This window comes from Microtus oregoni, unplaced genomic scaffold (genome assembly GCF_018167655.1).
Source record: "Microtus oregoni isolate MIOR12 unplaced genomic scaffold, Mior012 000026F_ref0000081, whole genome shotgun sequence".
Taxonomy (NCBI): domain Eukaryota; kingdom Metazoa; phylum Chordata; class Mammalia; order Rodentia; family Cricetidae; genus Microtus; species Microtus oregoni.
In genome coordinates this window covers 17,939,777-17,961,260 of record NW_024543085.1, presented here as the reverse complement: position 1 = coordinate 17,961,260, position 21,484 = coordinate 17,939,777, and the positions used below count along the sequence as shown (strand labels likewise).

General features: G+C 39.5%; 1 protein-coding gene across 2 annotated transcripts in view; it reads right to left on the bottom strand.

Annotated features, from left to right (window-relative positions):
* Window positions 1–21,484, bottom strand: part of Cped1 (cadherin like and PC-esterase domain containing 1) — a 279,514-nt gene that overhangs the window by 95,145 nt on the left and 162,885 nt on the right. For both annotated transcript variants that reach the window (XM_041675439.1, XM_041675441.1), the window contains exon 15: window positions 19,848–20,016. In XM_041675439.1, coding sequence (XP_041531373.1) covers window positions 19,848–20,016 — 169 coding nt within the window. The remainder of the gene's footprint in view (window positions 1–19,847; window positions 20,017–21,484) is intronic.

Here is a 21,484-nt window from a genome sequence, read left to right as displayed (position 1 = left end):
ACAGACCTTGTCTGGTGGAGTGCACTGAGGTGAGGCCCACATTTTTATTACCATTTGAAGATAAACATGCTACCCTTAGTCACAAGGTACAGCCATCCTAAAATCTTATGTTCTTGGTAGGGATCATTATTTGAAGGTATTATTGCACAAGAACCTAAAATAATTCATAACTAATATAAATGAGGGATCATGTCTTATTCTTTATTTTCACATCATAATTTCAACCTAAACTATGTAGCTCTCCTTGCGTTTTAAAAATCAGAATTTGTTTGAAGTGATTTTGGGATATTTCCCAAACATGAATACATCTCCACTGACTAGGTGTATCTACAGTGCTTATTTAAGCCTTATTTAATACTTATTATGTGATGGGTACTGTTTTAATTGCTTATGATTTACAAATTCAAATTTTTAAAACAAAATACAATGTGCAATTTCATAGTTTTTCCACAGATACAGAAATGAATGCTCAAAAAACTTGCTAGTATTACATAGCTCTTAAGGACAAAGTCTGCTTTGAACTAGGAATCTTGTGCCAGAACTACTTCCAAGCTATTGTACCTGTCTCAATATGGCATTCTAAAAAATTTGCTGAAATAGATACAGGTTTCCAAAGGGCTTTGGTCAAATAGTTAATTATAAAATGTGTGGCTCAATAGAATCAATAAAAAATGAACTTCAGAACTGTTACATTGAAAGAAAGAAAGAAGCCAGACCAAAAAAAAAATAAAAGAAAATTTTAATTTTTTATTACATTTTACAGTGTGTGTGTGTGTGTGTGTGTGTGTGTGTGTGTGTGTGTGTGTGTGACAACTTTGTGGAGCCATTTTATTGCTTCAGCCATGTTAGTTCCGGGGATCAAATTCAGGCTTAGTGGCAAACACACTCATGCTCTAAGCAAGTGGTTCTTAACAAGGGCGTCCCGACCCCTTTGAAGTTGATTGAGTCTGATGTGGGAGTCCCCTTTTACGCTGTGAATATGTTTTATTATCAATAGTTAATAAAGAAGATGATTTGGCCTATGGCAGGGGAGAATAGAGCTAGGTGGGAAGACTAAACTGAATGCAGGGAGAAAAAAGGCAGAGTCAGGCAGAAATTATGTACCTGCTGAAGGAGAAAGATGCTGGAATCTTACCAGTAGGCTACAGCCTTGTGTGGATACACAGATTAATAGAAATGGGTTAATTTAAAATGTAAGAGCTAGCTAGAAATACATGTAAGCTATCAGCTAAGCAGTGTTGTAATTAATATAGTTTCTGTGTGGTTATTCGGATCTGGGAGGCCAGGAAACAAAAGAGCAGCCTTCTTCTACATGGGTCTTTCACAGGGGCCGCCTATTGGGTGTTCTGCATATCTGATATTTACATTACTGATGCGTTTTTCTAATTTTTCTTTATCAATAAAAACTTGGAAGTCTGATATCAGGGTAAGAAGCTGAATAAACAGAGAAGTGGCAGAGAAGCAACCAGTGACCTTCTAACTCTGTTGTTCCTCCATCCAAAAGGGCCAAGATCCTCTCTAAATCCCAAACTTCTAGGGCTAATTTTGGTCAGCTAGTAGCTGGTTCTGCCCTGTGATTTAAAACAAACTTTCCTCTCAGTCTCAGGAACATCAGAATACAATCAATGTATCACACAACAAATTACGACTCAAACAGTACCAAAATTAAAGTTATGAAGTAGCAACGAAAATAATTTTATGGGTGGTGGTAACCACAACATGAGGAACTGTATTAAAGGGTTGCAGCATTAGGAAGGTTGAGAACCACTGCTCTAAGCCATCTTGCTGGGCTTATTGCAGGAAATTTTAAATCAAGTAGACTTTAACCCACTGAACATGTGAGGGTTTTTTTTTTTTGGTTTTGTTTGTTTTTCGGTTTTTCAGTGTAGGGTTTCTCTGTAGCTTTGGAGCCTGTCCTGGAACTAGCTCTTGTAGACCAGGCTGGCCTCAAACTCACAGAGATCCACCTGCTTCTGCCTCCTGATTAAAGGTGTGCCACCACTGCCCCACTGAACATGTGTTCTTAACACCATAGAAAGATCATGGGACAGGATCTTAAGGATGGGCTGTGTCAAGGAGACTGGTAGCCACTGCATAGAAGATGCCTTGAATGGCCGAAAGCATTAATTGGAAGAAGTGAGTGGAGGATCTTGACCCTAGATATGAGACTGAGCAGGTCTCTGAGTTCACTGAGTTCTGCTGAGTTTGGTGTTCTGATGTCTCAGCAAGCGTCTTTGCTAGGATAGCACTGATAGGCAAGCAAGCCTCAATAACTGACTCAGTTTTCGTCCAGTTTACCAGTGGTCTCTGCTCGTGTGTGGCAGAGAAGGATGAGAAAGCACATGTAACTGTCGAGCCTCCTGGCAGTTTGTAACTACCTTCCAGGAAGAGACAACGGAAGCCAGAGGTGTCCCTGGGCTTGCTGGGTCTGTTCTGTACCTTCAGGAAAGTACCTAGTACAAATCTAGACACTCTAAATTGACAAGAAAAGGACATATTACAAACCGTAGAACGGCTGCCCTTATTTAAAATTGTTTAACAGATTCAGACATTGACATAACGAACCCCAGTCATTTCCACTCTGCCCCATTACCATCTCACGTCTTCTCCCTCTGGAACCCCTGCTTTTAGTCCCTTCCTACATTTAGGTATTATTTTTTTGTGTGCGTCATACTGAGTTTCATTGGAATTTCTTGCCCAGGCATGGGTGGAAGTCTATGTACTGAAGCAAGGACAGCTTATCAGTGGCTATACTACTGAGTAAAATGGTGCAGCCTCTCCAAAGAATGATAAGAGAAGACAGTCCGTAATGGGTCCTTCACACATGCAGGATGAAATGCTAAGGAACCCAGTCCATGCGATAACCACAGCAGCAGTTGTACCGTGTCCAGGGGAAATTCACTACATGTGTCTTTATCCTTTGGTTTTGCATTCTTTCCTTGTCTCCTTCAGAGATGTTACCTGAGCCTTGGAGAGGGCAAGATCAGTCCCGCTTAGGGCTGGGCACTCCATCATCTTATTCTCTGCAGTTTGGCCAAGCGTTGCTTTCTGCATTAATCACTGCCTGCTGCTCTAGGACATTCCCCTGACTAAGGCTGAGTGTACCACTAATCCGTGGAGATAAATACGAGCCTTGAGAAAGCCATTTGACAACATGACCCAGTCATGTAACAAAATAACAGCAGCAAATTCCAGGCTGGGACCTATGATCTCCTTAGCCATATGCTCACTGACCAAGTACACAGGAACAGGCCTGGATTCCTTCCTCTGGAGCAAGCCTCGGATCCAATCAGCAAGTGGCTGGTAACCACTGTGGCACTCCACCCATGACACCATTGTGCTATTAGGCAAAAGGACTAGCTACTCCATGCCTCTATTTGTGAAGAATTAGTGAGAATATTTTGATATCACAAATGATAAAAGCAGTAAAATTTTCTTGAGAAGAATGCAGTATAGATAGAGGAGTTATAAATCAAGAGTTAAAAAAAACCATCCCAGGGTGTATCTCCAAGGATGAGACCTACCTTGGTAATTTTCAAACCTCCAGTAGCCAGTAAATCAATCATTGCAAGCCATGGAGTCAACATATAAGATATAATTACTATGCCAATTCCTGGTGATGCTGGTGGCTTTCGTTTTTTATCAGTTCTAGCTAAGTAAATACATTTCTCTGGCAACGAATGAAAAACAAATGATTCGTGCAAAGCCCCCAAAATAACCTGCCCTGCCTGGGTCTCTGGCACAGTCTCTCCCCTGCTAAGTCCGTCTGTGATCACAAAGGCTCCTTGGCTTGGCACGCTGCCCTCATTGCCAACTGGCCACATGCACAGCCTCTCACCCCCTTTCCGAGCCAGAGCACAAATATTAGATGAATTTCCTTTGAACTTTGGTCCCTCTTGGCTCTTAACATCGCCTTACTGCTCAGAAGAAACAGGTTGAGGGAGCCACAGAATCCCTTATTAATCATCTTTTCCTTTCTTCTTTTCTTCTCTGAGAAGCAAATATGGAAAGAATTTTTGTAGTTCTCTAAGGTATTTAATATACTTATGATTAAAGAAGTTGTCCTACTTCTTAGAGATTTAATTAGATTTTGCTACTGCAGTAGGAGAAATATTATCTGAACGAGTCATGAAAGCTATTTGTACAACAATAATACAATTGCTAACCATGAGGCACAGGCATTTTCTATGTGATGCTATATGAAGGAACCCATTTCTTCAGATTCCTTCACATGTAACTAGATCAGCCAATCTGTAACTCAGGACTCAATCTAATAAAATTATCTGTGTTCCATGCGAGAAGGAAGCATTCTAGAATGGTATATTCTTTTTAACACCATTATCCAGTTGGAACATTTTAAACCATAATGATAATAATTTCCAGCTGTCTAAAATCCTAAAAGTAAAGTGCCACCCCCCAAATATATTTTGTTACTGAGACATGTGTAAACAATTATGACTATCTAAACCAGACTCGTATTGGTTTTCAAACTCCCTCCAAACTGGAGGGAGAAAAATGCCTCTAATGAGTATGTTGATAAATACATCTGATTTCAAAACTTGCTTTTTCAGACCCACAGAATAAAAAAAAATTGCTTTTTATCGGGCACAATAAAAATGGTATAAATTCCAAATTTCACATTCAAAATGTGTACAGTTTATCCTTGTGATTTAGAAAACTCAGATCTTCCAAGAATCAGGGGGAGGGGAGATTTACAAGTGGAAAGATACCCATCCATTTTCAATGAAATTCCAATTTGAGAGAAATCAAAGAGAAAGGAAAATTCCCTTTGTTTCAATCTGTTTGTTTTTCCCCTTCAAAAAATAGAAACGCATGGATCATCATGCCAAGAAGGAATATGAGAGGGCATACATGTATAAATCTTAAAATGCTTTATTTAAACATTTTTCTTTAGTGAGCCTACGTTTCATATTTTTTTTTTTTTGTAAAACCAGCAGCCTCACCCAAATTCTGTTTGCGCTCATGTGAATTCCTTACCTGTTAACTCAGTGTGGTTCAAGACGGTAAGATAGTGGTAGATGCCTTGCTGAAGCACACATAGCTAGCACTCTTTTGCTGTGTCTCCCCCACCCCTCCTGTCTGTACTCTATAACTGCCTCTAGTATACACACATAGGTACTCAAAATGTTCTTAAGTTGAAGACAAAGCCTTTGGCCACTCTTATCTACTACAACTTCTGGAATCAGATTTTCAAGTTCAATTATATAGATCAATTCAAATGCATTCTATTTTGTAGTTACTTTGGTGTAGGCCATCTGAATTAGTGGACATTTTCATTTCCTTCCTAGCCTCAGGCTTTTTGCATACTCTTCAGATTAAAGACACCTAAGAGGGCAGAGAAGACAACCACTGAGGGATGTTTCTCACTAAATGAGAATGCCTCCTCTCCTCCTCTTCCTTGGAGAAAGAAATGAGCTCAGTTTCTTCCTCCTGAAGTAATCACCTGTGAAATAGGTAGAAAATTTCAAGAGAGGGAAAACGTTGCTGCCCCTTGGTGGATGCCTGCCTAGTTACAGGGCTTGAGGAATGCTCTGGAACTTAGAGAAAGGGAGAAGGAGCTTCCTGAGAAATGGCTAGAAATATCCCAGCTGAGGAAGTTATAAAGATCAGCCCTGAAGTTTTCAAGACCTAGAGATGTTATCTGTTCCAAGTCACAGAATACAGATTCAAAGTTCTAGAAAGCCATAAGAAATTTGGTTCTATGCACAGGTGTAGCTGGATTTTCATACCAGACTTTTTTTTTGGACCACCAGTCCCCAAATAATGACATGGAGACTTATGAAAGCTTGGTCTTAGTTTAGATTCATTCCCAGATAACTCTTATAACTTAGATTATCCCATTTATATTAATCTGCTTTCTTCCACATGGCTGTTATCTCTCCTCCATAATGTCTTATATGTCTAGCTAACAAATCTGCCTCTCTTCTCCTCTGCCTGGGAGTCCTGCCTATTCTCTCCTGCCTAATTATTGGCTGTTGGATGATCGGCTCTTTATTAAACCAATCAGGTGCCTTAGGCAGGCAAGGTAAAACAACAACACATCTTCACTCCATGTGGTAAAATACCCGGCAACACACAGGCTTTTCAGGGATGCCATGTGGGAGGAAGAGGAGAAACATTCAAGACTCTGAGTAAAGATGGGCCAGACAAGGTGACTGAGACTCCAAAGTCTTAAGCAGCTCCCCCCATATACATCAAGTGTAAATCATGAGCTAGACCAACAGTGATGAGCCTGGACAAGGGAGTTGTTTCCCCTTGCCCCTCTTTCCACTTTAGATAAAGGTGGATAAATTGGGAGAAAATACATAAAAACAGACTGGGGTGGTTATTTTCAAACCTCCGGTGCTGATTTTTCCCCTGCTGGGCAAAAATTCACCCCAGACTTCACAGCTTAGAAATAACATTGCTTTACTAGTTCAATTTTTTTTTTTCCCCAAGAAGCATAAGAACAATTTGATGAAGTTCACTCCTTAGGGCTTAAAAGTTGAGATCAAGATGTTGTTCAGGCTGAATTTTGAGGTCCTGGAGAAGCATCCACTCCAAAGCTTATCCACATTGGTGATTGAATTCAGTTCCTTTGCTGTGGAACTGAGGTTCCTGTGTCATTGCTGCTGTCAGCCAAGGCTACTCTACTCCCTGCCCCTACATCTGGTGCACATCCTTGCCACAATGTCCCCTCCCCCATCTCCTAAGCTGATAGAGAATATTCACAAACAGAATTCCTCTCATTATTTGTCTTTCCATCTTCCCCATCTCTGCACTCTGACCATGTAAGGTCCCTAATTTAAGGTAAGAAGAATTGGGATTTTTACTTCACTTTCCAGATGCCACACAGCACCCTGATTATGTAGGTTTGACTCTCTAATTGGAAAGATATTCCCATCCTATTAAATATGTATGTTTCCAACCCCCATAAACTATGGAGCAACAACTCTAACCTGCCTAAGGAGGGATTTAGAGCCAACATAAGGTGAAAGTAGACCTATTTTAGTAAGTGGCAATCATTAAAGAATGATGGTATAGGACTTTGATAGCATTGAAAAAGCAAAGCCCATTAAAGAAAGGAGAAAATTTGCTCTGTGGAACATTATAGTAGCAGTAATTGGAGAAATAAAATTATATTTCTTCAATGGAAATTAGTATTAGAATAGCTCACATAGTGAAAAATCTAATATAATGAGTTCCTAAGTGCCAAAAAATATTGTTCTTGCCACATCTTAATCACTTTAATACTTATGATTACATACATACATACATACCATGTGGGAGGGCACAGTCATCATAGCATCATACAAGGGTAGGCCAGGATGGAAGATCAACTCTGTCTGGTGTTGACACTCATGATGTTAACTCTTAGACAAAAGGCTGATCTTTAAGTGCTGTAGAGTTTTATTCATGGTGGCAAGTAAGGAAACATATTCAGTCACATACAAAATATTTAGCAAAGCTGTGAATGTCTTGATTATCAAATCATGTTTTGCCCAAATAATTTCCCACTAACTGCTATGTAAAACATGTATGCATTAACTTATCTTCCTCTCAAGGTTTTCAGCTTCTTTATAAGTTGGAAGGCCTATAACAGGTATGACTAACTAGAAAGAACTGCAAACACCAATCCATGCAAAGGTGTATTCATAGGCATGAGAGAATTAGGTCAATTTTGAGGCAAGAGCATGCAAGGACTGTTGCAAAAGCAGTGCCTGCCCTGTTGAGAGTGAAGTTGCCCACTGTGGGCAACTTTTGCCATTTTTGGAATGCTGGCTTAGTGGTGTCAGATCTGATCCTTCAAAAGAAACCAAAGATTTGGATTTTAATGGAAGATCTCTCCAGGATTATATGTTGGTAACTAAGCCTTAAAAGGGAACACTCCACATGGCAAACAAACAAAGGAATGAAATTCTAAGATCAGATTCAACCCAGAGGCCATTAGTTTGTGTCTTTTGATGTTATCCAGCTCACCCACATTAATAATAAGAACCTAAATCTGTGTGTGTGGACAGGAGTGGTAGTTGAGAAGAGAGGTAATGGTCAGAATAATTTATACTAGCAATGTTAAAAGTCCATTCTAAATTGGCTTTTAAGATGAAGGATTTACTAACTAGTCTAACTGGAAAAGTTGGGAGCTATTGCCATTCCAATGTGCTTAAATAGTATACCCATTTCTTTCCCAACTCACTTCTATGTTTTCCAGTTGTCTCTACCCTTCAAATCTTACAGGAAAGTCTTTGGGCAGATGTGTGTCCTCACATATCTGCTCATGGCTGTGGTCATACAAGACTCCATGGCCTCCCATCACATTCCTAGATGTTCTTATATAATTTGTGTGCTACTCATTATCTGTGATTCGATTTAGTATTTGCTATTGTTTGTTTTAAGCCAATGAAGTCCAATCTTAGAAATGAGAAGTTAATCCCTCACAACTACAAGAAAAAAACAAAGCAAACAACAAAAACAGAGGGTTGGTGATGAGTCCCTGTGGGTCACCTTTTCCAGTTAGACGGCTTTCAGTCTGAAAATACTCACACACACACACACACACACACACACACACACACACACACACACCTGCAGTCCCCTTTCTTTAATTGGCTACATCCATTTCTCCTATTTAAGAAGCACACCTTCAACTCTCATTAGACCTGTTATTTGAACCTCATTCCCCACTGCCTAAAGCCTTCCATTATGCTTACTTTACTGGCCAAAGTTCTTGAGCCCATGGGAAAAAAAAATCAATTCTTGCTCACCCAAGCAAAAGGACACACTCAGAGCATGTCTGATAACTCACAGGATTTGAGCTGTTGAGGGAAGGTGAACGAACTTGGAAATCGACAGAATTAAAGAGAGTAAGAGGATTAACTATGTCTCATCATGGAGCCACATACTCTAGATGCCACTGACGACAGGAACCCTGGACACACTCCCTTTGCCGGACCCCAGAGGCTGATGCTCCTGCCACTGCTGCTGGGCACAGAGCTGTGAATGAATTCTAATCTGCTCCTTCAAACAGTGTCACTGCTCCAAATTGAAAATAGGATAGGACATCCAGTTGGTCAAGATTAGGTCCCATGTCCTCGTACAACTAGACAGAGGGAACAGAAATTTCTGACTTTATTGGACAGAATTCTTTCAGGCTAAGAATGTATTGAATAATGGATAATAATAACAAATGTCTTTAATTCTGCTATTTCACCACATCTCCCTAAAGAAGACAGCTACCACTCCAGCATAAACGAATTCATTCTTAACTGTAAGATCCCCAAAGAAGAGTGACTGGGCCCCTCTTTTCCCTTAAAATGTAGAAAATATACAGTAATTGATCACTGTGGCAATATTAATGAACTTGGGCATTGCAGTTTTAATGAGACAAAACAACTTCTAGAATCTCATTCAAACTTTCAAAACTTTAAATACATGAAAAGCTGGAAGTATGTTCCTGGTCTCAAATTCTCTTCCTTTCACTGTTTGGATGTTTGTAACTGCCAAAGATTTATAAAAACTTCTAATATCCCATTTAATTCTAAGGCCCAGTAAAACCCTATGAGCATATCCCTTTCATAGGGCCTATGCATTCCTGATCACCTGGGCTGAGGTTTAAAGGGACTGTATGCCACAAAGGATCAGAGATTGCATCTAGAACTGCCCACCCGGTTTCTCTCTAGCATTGTCTGGGGTTCAAAACTTCAATATCGTCTAGACTTTTACGTGTTTCTGATTGCTTATGTACATCACAGATGTTCATGAATCCATCCCTCTAAAGCGCAGGGCCACTGGAGCTAGGACTGGCCCTGCTGTCATTGACTACCTTCACGCTCTTTCTTCATTGTCTACTGTACAAGGAAGGGGGCCCTCTTGTTGGTTTCCAGTTGCCCAGCTAGCTTAGACCCAAAATAATCACACAGAAACTATATTAATTAAATCACTGCTTGGCCCATTAGCTCTAACTTCTTACTGGATAACTCTTACATTTGCATTTAACCCATTTCTAGTAATCTGTGTATCACCATGAGGTTGTGGCTTATCAGCTAATGTTTCAGCACGTCTATTGGTGGCAGCTCCATTGTGTCTGTCTGACTCTGCCCTTCTTCCTCACAGCATTCTGTTCAGTTTTCCCCACCTAGCTAAGTTCTGCCCTGCTGTGGTCCAAAGCAGTTTCTTTATTTATTAATGGTAATCACAGCATACGGAGGGAAATCCCACAACAGTCTGCTTTTCTTTATGCTATGGATTCTCAAACTTGAATATGCATTGAAATCTGTGGAGACTTCTTGGAACTAATGAGTGACCCCCTCGTGTTATACCTTGAGAGAAGTCAAATACTTTACATATCTATGAAGTTCCCAGGGTCTGCTTCTGCATGCATATATATGTATGTGTGTGTGATATATCAATCATGTTTTATTATATATTAAAAATTGTATACTATTCTATAATAACATGTATTATATAATATATTGCAAACAATATATTATATAGTATTGTAACATTATATGATGTGTGATGGTATAATATATAATATACTATACATATATATGATATATCCTAATATATACACATATAATATATCATGATATATGCATAACAAATATATACATATGGTATGTGTATGAGTATATATATAATATATATATATAAATACTTTTAGGTTCATGAAGCTCACATGCATTCTCTTCTGAAACAGTTCTGTGCTCCATTTAGCTGATGTTAGGAAAGGCTATTTCTTAGCCCCTGTCTGCATGTGAACAGTTTGGTTTTTAGTTACTATTCCCAGGCAAACACTTTTTTCCCGAAAACAGAAGAAATACCAGCTACAGCTAGGCTCTGCAGTATCCCTCAGAGACCTGAATGCCAACAAGACTTTCTCACAGCTTGACCCCACTGAGAACTGACACGACCATTGGAAGATGGAACCTAATGAGAGGGTTTAGCTTATTTGATCCATGCCATTGAAGGACCTGGTGGGACCCGAGTCTTTTTCTCTTCTTTGCCATCCCTTGGCTCTGTGTTAGGCAGGTTTTTTTTTCTATCACATGACCCAACCATGTAAGGCTGTCATTAAGTCCAAAGCAATAGGGCCAACCAACCACCAATTAAAACTTCTGAAGCTATGAAGCTCTGAGTCAAAAATAATACTTTTCACCTTAATAAGTTGATTACCCCAGGAGTTTGTTATAGAAATGGAAAACAAACACAGTCTTTGTTGTGGTTCTTCCATCACTTGATTGTGAACCTTATATTGACTGGTTTGTATTTTTATAATACAATGTGTACCTATTAATTATCTATCTCAACATTGTCCAGATATTCCAATGTGTTCCTAAACAATGAACATATTCTTCCGGTTTTTGTTCTGAAGATTTAAAAAATTTCAAAGACTTTCATAGTTTTCATAACCAAAATGTCTCATTGCATAGTCAAATGACTGTTCCTATGACATAAATTACTAGTTGAGCTTTATTTGCTTTTGTCAAATACAATTTATATATATTAAAACTAAACAGGAACAAAAGAAAGAATGAAAAGGTCACCAAATTTCAAGTACAAGACCTGCCAGGCAATGTGGTAGATTTAAAATTATTGAAGTATTCAGTAGCAGGATTTCTTGACTTTGTTTGTTTTGATGTTTATGTATAGTTTTGAAAAAAGCTCTTTTAAGGAACAGCTACATTTTGTCAGCTCAGACTTTGAAAATTAAGAACGCATGGAACTGGAGAAATGAATCGGAGGATAAACGTGCCGTTCTTGCAGAGAAGCCAGGTTTTATTGCAGCACCCACACAGCAGCTCACAGCTGCCTGGTGACTCCAGGGATCCTGCACCCTCTCTGGCCTCTTAGGCTTCTGAACACATACATACACTCAGCCACACAAATATATACATAATGGTTTTTGGAAAACCAAATTGTTAATAGTGAAAATAAAATAACCGCTCATTAGTGAAGTAGATTTATATTTGAGATCATTATATTGAATAAATATTTTCAAACAATCTTTGTTCCCTTATAGTATTTAGTCGTGAACGAATCGTGCAGTGTTTAGCAAGCATATATCTTCTCTGTGTATCATTAAAAAGGCTTTCCTGAATTAATGTTGACACTTTAATTCCCCGGTCTTCATTCTGTCTCCAATCCTTGGAGATGTTTCCATGAGGTCACTCATGTGCCATGTCAGTTTCCCAAGTGGTCTAAAGTGGTTTCTAATATTTTCCTTCTTCCCCCATTCTTTTTCCCTTCCTCTCCCAACTTCCTTCTATCCTTCCTTTCTTTCTCTTTGGTGTATGGGAGTTAGTTAAACTACTATATTTCATAGAAAGTCTTTTAAAAAAATGTAAAACTAGTGAAGATGGCTTGCTTCACTTGATAGAATTCCTCTGCCCCTGAAGCTTCACCACCTCTGAAACTCAGATCTTTTTATTTCTTCACCAGGAGCTTAATTTTGAAATACAGTTTCAGGTCAAGAATCCCATGTGCAATATTACTTTTCCAGATTATTAAATTGCTCAAATGGTTATACTGTCTTTTCTACATTGCTAGAGAACAAGGTTCTGACAAGCAGAGGGCCACTGGGTGGAAAAGAAAACAAAGAGAGTGAGGCCAGGAGCAAGGCTTTAAACTTAGTGTTACCTCAAATGGGAAGGAGAGTGAAAAAGAAAAAGAGACACATTAGTAGCACTTTAACAAGAAAATAAAGATGGACATGGTGGCCCACGCCTTTAATCTCAGCACTTGGGACGCAGAGGCAGGCAGATTTCTAAGTTCTAGTCTGGTTTGGTCTATGTACTAAGTTCCATGCCAGGTAGGGCTACATAGTAAGTAGTAAGACGCTGTTTCCAAAAAAAGAAAGACAGGCAGTAGGGGAAGGCAGGAGGGAGAGAAAAAGGAAGGAAGGAGGAAAGGAAGGAAGGAAGGAAGGAAGCCATCCTGATTCTGTTTTTCAGACCACAAACCAAACTAGCCTAGGACCTGTAAGGTAGACTCTATTCTCAATTCTTGTCCAATCAACACACACCCATGGAAGGAAATGTCAGAGTTAAATGCATATGGAAATTTTCTTGGCATTTCCTAATTGAAACATTGGTCAAGCTTTCTTTGAACAAAAATTGTATGGTTGTAGTCAATTGGAAAAAAAGGTGTGTCAATATCTCTCACTAATGGCAATACAAATGGCCCTAATGATAGATGATAAGTTATTGTATTGTCAGAACACCGTCACCTACAGCACATACACCCTGTGTGAGACTATGCGAGGAAGCAATGGTTACAAATCTCCTCACAGATGATTGTCTCTCCAGCAAGTATTGCATTTCGTAGCATGTTGCTTTGAAAAAACATAACAATAACATCATTGAAGGGCCATACGATTCCAAAATACTATGCTGTGACATAGTGTACTGACTAGTTTTGTGTGTCAACTTGACACAAGCTAGGGTCATCAGAGAAAGGAGTCTTAGGATCTCCTATAGGAGATCCAGCTGCAAGGTATTGTCTCAATCAGTGATCAATGGTTGACTGGGAGTGCTCAGTTTGTTGTGGTGGTACCATCCCTGGGCTGGTGGTCTTGGGAATCTGTGAAAAAGTAGGCTAAGCAAGCCAGAAGAAACAAGCCAGTAAGGAGCTCCAGCTCCCCTCCATGGACATTACATCAGCTCCTGCCTCAAGGATCCTGTCCTGTTTGAATTCCTGTGCTGACTTCCTTCAGTGATGAGCAGCAATGTGGGGGTGTAAGCCAAGTAACCCTTAATACAGCCCAAGTCATGAATAATGAAATGGGTTCAGTCACCACACATCCCTCATGGTGAAGTGGTTGAACAGGGCTCACTCTCTCTTAGGCACAAAGCCTACGGCACACAATACTTTTCCCAGGCTATGACAATATTTGAACACCTGGAGTTGGTTGTACCAAGTTATGATGCCTGACAGGGTGCTAAATTAGTTTTAAAACTGTGGCTTATATTTTGGCTCTGGTGGTGGGAAGAGCAGAGGGCACACATCACATACATACGGAGAAGTCAGAGGACAGCTTGCAGGAGGTTCTCGATGCTCTCCTTTCACCTTGTGATCCTGCAGCTCAAACTCAAGTCACCAGGCTTCGCAGCAGCTGCTCTGCCGCTCCGCCACATCACCGGCCTCTAATTGAATTTCCCACAAGGTAGTTTCAAAGCATGAAGGATTTGACAGTATGGAACCCCACTGGAAGTTCAGGAGAATGTATGGTAAACCCCACTTTTGCCACAGATGACAAAGAAAAACTGGACTAGGCTTCTAACCACATCTAAAGTCTTGGCTGTAAAGGGGGAAGGAGGATTTTATTTTTTAAAATTTACTCATCCCAGGGTTACATGTAAATAAAAGAGGATGGTAAGGCACTTGAGTTAAGGCCTGCCACATAATGAAGTTCCACAGGCGCTGCATTAGCGCGTCTGCCACGGCCTCTTCCGCACTACTGCCTTCCCTCCAGCACACAGTGTTTGAGAAGAGCACAGGGCGAAGCAGCACTTAATAGTTGAGGGCATGCCACAGCAGCACGGATGCCACTATGGGAAAACTGGTAAATGGAAGTAGGTACCATAACCAAAGGATGATCACTCTGTAAACTAACTCGTGTTTTGCAAATAATTCTTGATAAACACACCCCTATTCTCTTATTACAAATGTTTGCTAAGACCTTAGACGAACATCTCTATGAACTACTCTATAGTAGTACTCTGTGCTTCGGGAAGCTGCAAAAATAAATGAGAGAATTACAAAGCATGTCTAAACCCTGAATTGGACTCATTTGCATAGATCTGAGCAGCAGGGCATGGGAGTGGTTAATATTTCTTTTTATAAAGCAGAATATGCCTAGTCAATGAAATGTCTAGCCAAATGTTGAATGGTTTGAAAAGTATTATTTTCTCTTTCCTCAGCATTTTCCCCTTTGTGTATAATAATCCATTTTAAGATTAAAAATGGTTCTAGCCAATACACCCATGGAACATGGTCATCTAGGCTTCTGTTGTATGACCTTCCTTGTAGACCTTATATATGGCTCTTTCCCAGCACAGTGCTTTGGGGGCAAAATGTACACCAGACTGTACATCAATTACACAAATCAATTTCTGCGGAGTTATCATTCTCCAAGTCAAAACTTTGATTTGGAAAGAGGTAGTAAGAGAAATATTTTTCCATGTGTATTTCCATTTCCTTAGAAGATAAACGTATTTTATTATTTCCTAAAAATGGCATTTTCCGGCCACAGGAACAGCTTATTTATTACTTTGTGAACTTTTTTTCTTAGCAGCAAAGTGTTACACATCCATGGATAAACCTAAACGCGGTCACAATCTAAATGTGTCAGTCACGTGATGGTTTTAGGTTTCATTAAGAATGTGTTTTGGGTAACGGAATGCACACTTGTGATTGGAGTAATTATATTAGACAGAAAAGATAGCTAGCTAGTAGTGAGCAGAACTAGAAGTAATTAAATGTAAGGGCGATGAGATACAATGACTCTCCGTCGTACAACATTTAAGGAACCCCTGTCAGCCACTCACTCTCATTTAACATGGCGTTACACAGGGAAGAAAGCGCATGGTTTAAGTAGCTGGCTTTCCCTTGGTGTTGGTTCTGCCCCACCGGAGACATTGGCAATGTCTGGGGACATACATTGTCACCACTTTCAGAAGGGGTCTATGAAAGTGTTCAGATAGTTTTCTTCCAAATCATCCAGGTCCAAATGTCAGTGATGCTGAGGTTGAGGTAGGTGGCCCCAATCTAATTATTTATATTAACTAAATAAAAGTCTTCCTACTTACCTATAATGACAAAAATCCCTTTGGGACAACTATATAAAATTTCTAATTGTCATAACCCCAGTTGTAATAAAGATATTAAGTAATTTCAAATAGTTTATTATGGGAAATTACATATTCAGTAATGCTTGGACATGTAAAGACTATAAAATGGCTTATAATTTAAAAATCTTATCTTTCACCAAGGTACCATGGCAACTGGCAGTTTGGTTTTTTTTTTGTTGTTGTTGTTGTTTTTTTGACAGAGTTTCTCTGTGTAGCTTTGGAACTTGTCTTAGTACATGATCTGTAGACCAGGTTGGACTCGAACTCACAGAGATCCATCTGCCTCTGCCTCTAAGTGCTAGAATTAAAGGCATGCACCACCACTTCATAGACTTTTAACTGACTGTTATACTTTATAAATCTGATTTCTCTTTCCTACTAATCTTATGGTAAAACAACAAAGTGAATAGTTGGTTTCCAGAAGGAAAGGAGAAAGAAGAGAAAAGAGAGGGTTTGATGGCACACAAATTCAATTATACTGCATTAGTTATTTGAAAGTGGGTTACTTTCTGTGTTTGCTATCAACTGAATGACCCCCCAAATTCTTATGTAGTAGTATTGAGAGGTGGGACCTTTAAGATGCGATTACATCATGAAGACTGTGCCTTTGTCCTTATAAAACGTTGGGGGCCCCTGTGGAAGGATTAGTGCCTTGTCAACTGCCTGAGGCCCTTGTCTTGTTCCTTATCCATGCCCCACACACACAATGTGGAACACAGCCTGTGTCCTTTTCACCTTCTACTACCAGAATATCCAGAGGAGGATCCAGAGGCCTGACAATTTGAGTTCCAAAGACGATTTTTAACTTCTCTGCCTCCAGAACTGTGAGAAGTCAATTTCTATTCTTTGTAAATTACTAAATACAGGCATTTTGCTATAGCAACTTGAGTGGACTAAGATGCTAATTTGAAATTGAATAATAAAGACCAAAAACCGAAATCTAGTTTAAAATGCAAGAAGTTGCAATTTCCCTTTTTACTGGAAAAATAAAGTAAGAATAAAATGTTTAACTTCTTCCCTTTTAGACTTTATGCATAAGTTTAGGCTTGTATGTGGACAGAAACTAAACAACCTATCTGATAATTTACAAATAATGTGCTGTGGACTTTAATCCTAACACTATGACAGTAGAGAGGGGAATGTTTGGAAGAGCCAACATTTTAGGCTTTGTGATATATATCTGCTTTGTTGTTAGTTAAATTCAGGAATTCTTATGAACACAAGAATTGGTGGTTAGGAACTGAGCCGTCTCCCTGTGTCTGCATCTGAGCCTCTGTCTTATCAGCACGGAAGCCTGAAGACGACAGTGACATTAAGCAGTAGTCTTCATTCTCAATTTTGCCGAAGTGTTTGGATTTCTTCACAAAGCGGTACCCCTGCGATTGCTTGTCAGGGCTGTTCAAATGAGGTTTAACTAAGAAGAGAAGTGTAGCTTAAATGTGGGTGACACCATTCCACAGCCAGGGTTCGGAGCTGAACAGAAGGCGAAGGTGGGTATTGCCTCCCCTAGCCTTCATGCAGGGGAGCTTGGTCCTGCCTCAGCTCGATGTGCCATGCTTTGTGGATGCCCATTGGAGGCCCACCCCTTTCTGAATGGAGATGGAGGAGGAGTAAATGGGGGAGGGGAGAGGGACAAACTGTGGTTGGGATATATAATAAATAAATAAATAAATTTAATAAATAAATTTAATAAAATGTAATAAACAAAATTAACATTTTTTTTTAAACGAGAAGCTGGTCTGAGTACCAGCATCCATCTCTGACTTCTGAGTTTATAGGGACTGTGACCAACGGCCTCATGCTTCTGCCGCCACACCTTCCGGACCATGATGGTGCACACTCAGACTGGGAGCCAAAGTGAACTTTCTCCTCTGAGTTGCTTCTGTCACTTATAACAGCAGTGAGATAATGAACCAGCGTAGAGGGGTTCTGGGTAGAGTTGGAGGTGGAGCCTCTGAGAAGCAGCCTGGCCCTGTCCTCCTGCAGTGCCCATGGCAGTGCAGGCCTAGCTAAGCATTGACAGTAAGCTGCATTATTCACGCCACACTTTTCTGCTCACTGTTCGAAATGCAAGGTTAAAAATACTATAAAACACTTTCCATGTTATAAAATATAGCACTTACTGAAGGACCACACACAGACATTCAACTAAGAACTCCTGGAAATGATTCATACATGACTGAAATATTTTCCTGCAATCATCTGTGAGATTCACCCCACAAGAATTTTTTAATATTCTTCTTCATGTTATTGTAATAAGCCTAATCTATTCTTTATGGTAATGGCATGGTAATTAACCTGTTTCTCATCAGTACAGTATCAGATAAATGAGATATGTCTTGGAAGATGACTATACAAACTTTCCTTCTGACATTGTTTTTCTTATTTTCTGAACTAAATTTGTATGTAAATTTGTCCACCTATTTTATACATGCTTTCTATATTACAAAGAGAGTAGACAGCAAATTATATAAGTTATACTGCACAGTTTCATAAATCTACACATCCATTGTTCATATATGTAACCATCACCCAGATGAAGATATATGACATTTCCTCAAAGCGTCCCCTCATGAATGGGGACTTGACAGCTTCCAGATAACTACTGTTCTGGTCTCTATAATTGTGTTAGTTTTACCTGCTCTAAAATGTCTACAAGTGAGACACAGTGTGCCTTAATATGTCTGGTTTCTCTTTAATGGAACAAACTGGGGTTAATAAAGAAAATATTGGAAGGGAAAAATATGACCAAAATATACTGTATGAAATAAAATTTAAATTAAAGAAATAAATTAAGAGTAATAAAATAAAGGTTTTTAACATGTGAAAAAGCACAGGCACTAAGGGGGAAATATTGGAGGACAGTGCCATATGCATTAAAACAGATGTGGGCTTCCAAAGAGTTTCCCATTTATTTACAAAAAATGGTTTTCATTAAGACATCTACTGATAACTTCCGATTTCTTGCTTTGCGTCTCAAAACTCTTTAAAACAATGTAGAATGTTCTCTGATTTTGTGTGAGATTTGTATTTCCTTAGGAAAAAAAAATCTAAGGATTGAGTAACCTTATGAAATGGTAGAAAACTCTTGGTAATAGACAGGTGATAAGTGCCGAGTGTTGATGGGTGAGGAAGGACTGCGGTGTCTGGGCACTAAATAGACATATAAACGAAGGTGGGGCTTGCCATCCACAAAGACTCAGTAAGTCACATCCCTGTTGAATCCCCTCTATTGCAAAGCTCCTTGGGGCAACACATCCTTTTGACATTGCATGAGTATATTTGTGATTATACTTTCAGAATGAATTAGGAAATATATGGTCAGAGTTGTCAGAATTCTAACTCCTACTTGTCTGGCATCATCTGTCCTGGGGGTACGTGTATGGAATGAGAAAATGTAGATGGTCATATATGTACTATACGCCAAGGAAAAGAAACCGGAAGAAAAAGCTGACGAAAAGACAAAGCCAGAGGGTAATAGAAACCCTCTTCCCAATTCAATAAGACTTCAAAATGGAGTGCATACCTCAACGGAGAAGCCACGGCCTTGTGAAGTGACTAAGGTCCGAGGAATAAATGAGAATATATCTATGCGGAGCAAATTTCATTTGTGAGTTTTCCTCTATTTTTTATTTTTTACAATAAATTCCATTGGATCTGGTTTAACATTTCAAAATGAGATTCAGGGGCAAACGTATGAAAAACAAGAAAATTTAAGTGGGCAATGCAAAACCAAATCCATAGCTGCTGGTGCTCGACAATATTAAATAGTAACCGTGATAAATCCCTGAGTCCAGCGATCGCAGAGGGCAGCTACCATGCAGGGAAGAAACTCCATAAGAAGGAACCTCAGATACCTGACCTGAGCTCAGACTGCTGCACAGATCGCAGCTTAGAGAAGCACAATACTGCGTGTAACAACTGCACTTGGCATTTCTCACTGGATTAACTAATCATTCCCGGTTCAACACCAGTGTCAATGCAAAATTTACTCACTTGTACAAAACCGCACGCTATGAAGTCCTCAAAGAAGGGCAGACTTGGACGGTCTTCTCTGTAAATGGTGAGTTTATACGTGGTTACCATGTCACCCTCTGCTGGAGATTCATCCACTACGAGCATGGAGATTCTGTTCATCCCTAATCCCAGAGGATAGTTGGCAATCCTGAGGAAGACAGTGAGAAGAGGTGGAGAGTGAGAGATGGAAGAGAATTAATATGGATGGGGACAATTACTCAGCCCAAAAAACAGACTCAACATCAGTATTTATTATTATTACTATTAGTATTTATCATTATCATTATTATTATCATTATGGTGATTGTTACTGGCCTAAAACATATAAAAGCTGCTCATTTCATAAGAAATGTTAAATATGAAAAATCTCCCTTTCCTACTTCTTAGCTATACTAGGGATCATCTTTCAGGACAAGTTATATCCTTCATTCACTAGAGGGAAAAAAGCTAATATTACTAACCACCTTTCAGGGTCAGGAATTAGTTCTAATACAATAGCTCTATACAAACCATGTTGGCCCTTATAAATATGGAGAGTCTTTTTCATTTTTTGAGATGAGGTTTCTGTATATTGCCCTGGCTATCCTGAAATTCACTCTCTATACCAGTCTGGCCTCTGCCTCTGCCTCTGCCTCTCAAGAAGCATACCTTGGATTAAAGGCATGCACCATAATGGCTCAGGAACATAGAGAATTTTAAAAGGAGCTGGTAATCAAATTGCCTCAAGTTACATGGTAGAGCCGGGGTAGAACCCAGGTCAGAGTAACATGAATCCTCTTTTCCTTTATCTATCTAAGTCTTCTTTCTTTTCTTCCCTTTTTCCCTCTTTCTTTTTTCTCTCCTTCTTTTGACTGATATTCTCATGTATCCCAGGCTGGCTTCCAACTGAGTATTGAGCCCAAGGTTTCTTGTATGCTGGCAAGCTCTCTATTAATGGAGGGATGTCCTGAGCTCAAATCCTCCTTTCTTTATACTAACCTCGACTGCTAGCAATGTCAAGCACTTTCCTTACCCTACAGCAGAGGTTCTCAACCTTCCTAATGCTGTGACCCTTAAATACAATTCCTCATATGTGGTCCTCAAACAGAAATTTATTTTCATTGCTACTTCACAACTGCAATTTTTCTACTCTTATGAATTGTATTAAAAAAAAAGTGTCTGTGTTTTCCAAAGGTCTTAGGTGACCCCTGTGAAAGTGTCATTCAACACCCAAAGGGGGTAGAGACCCACAGGTTGAGAACCTCTGCCCTAGTCATGGACTTATATCTTCATCTTTATGGATACTAGATGTAACAAAGTTCAGGTTGTGTTCCAATTTTCAAGCAAAAGAGTTGGAGTCTTTCAAACACATGTATAGAAAATAACAACAGATAAAGAAGTAAGTCAAGAAATAAACCCTGAAAGATGAGCAAGGTCAGCATACTGTGTCCACAGATTTTCACCAGACTGGAGACATCGGCTTAGGATAAAAGGGGGTCACTGTTTATCAGGAGCAGCTCCAGCAATCTCAAGACAAGAAGATGAGACAGAGCAGAGTTCTTGATGGCTGCCCCTCATAATCTCTCTATCCAGGCCCTCTCTTGGTACAATATGGTTATGATGATTAACTCCTGCTT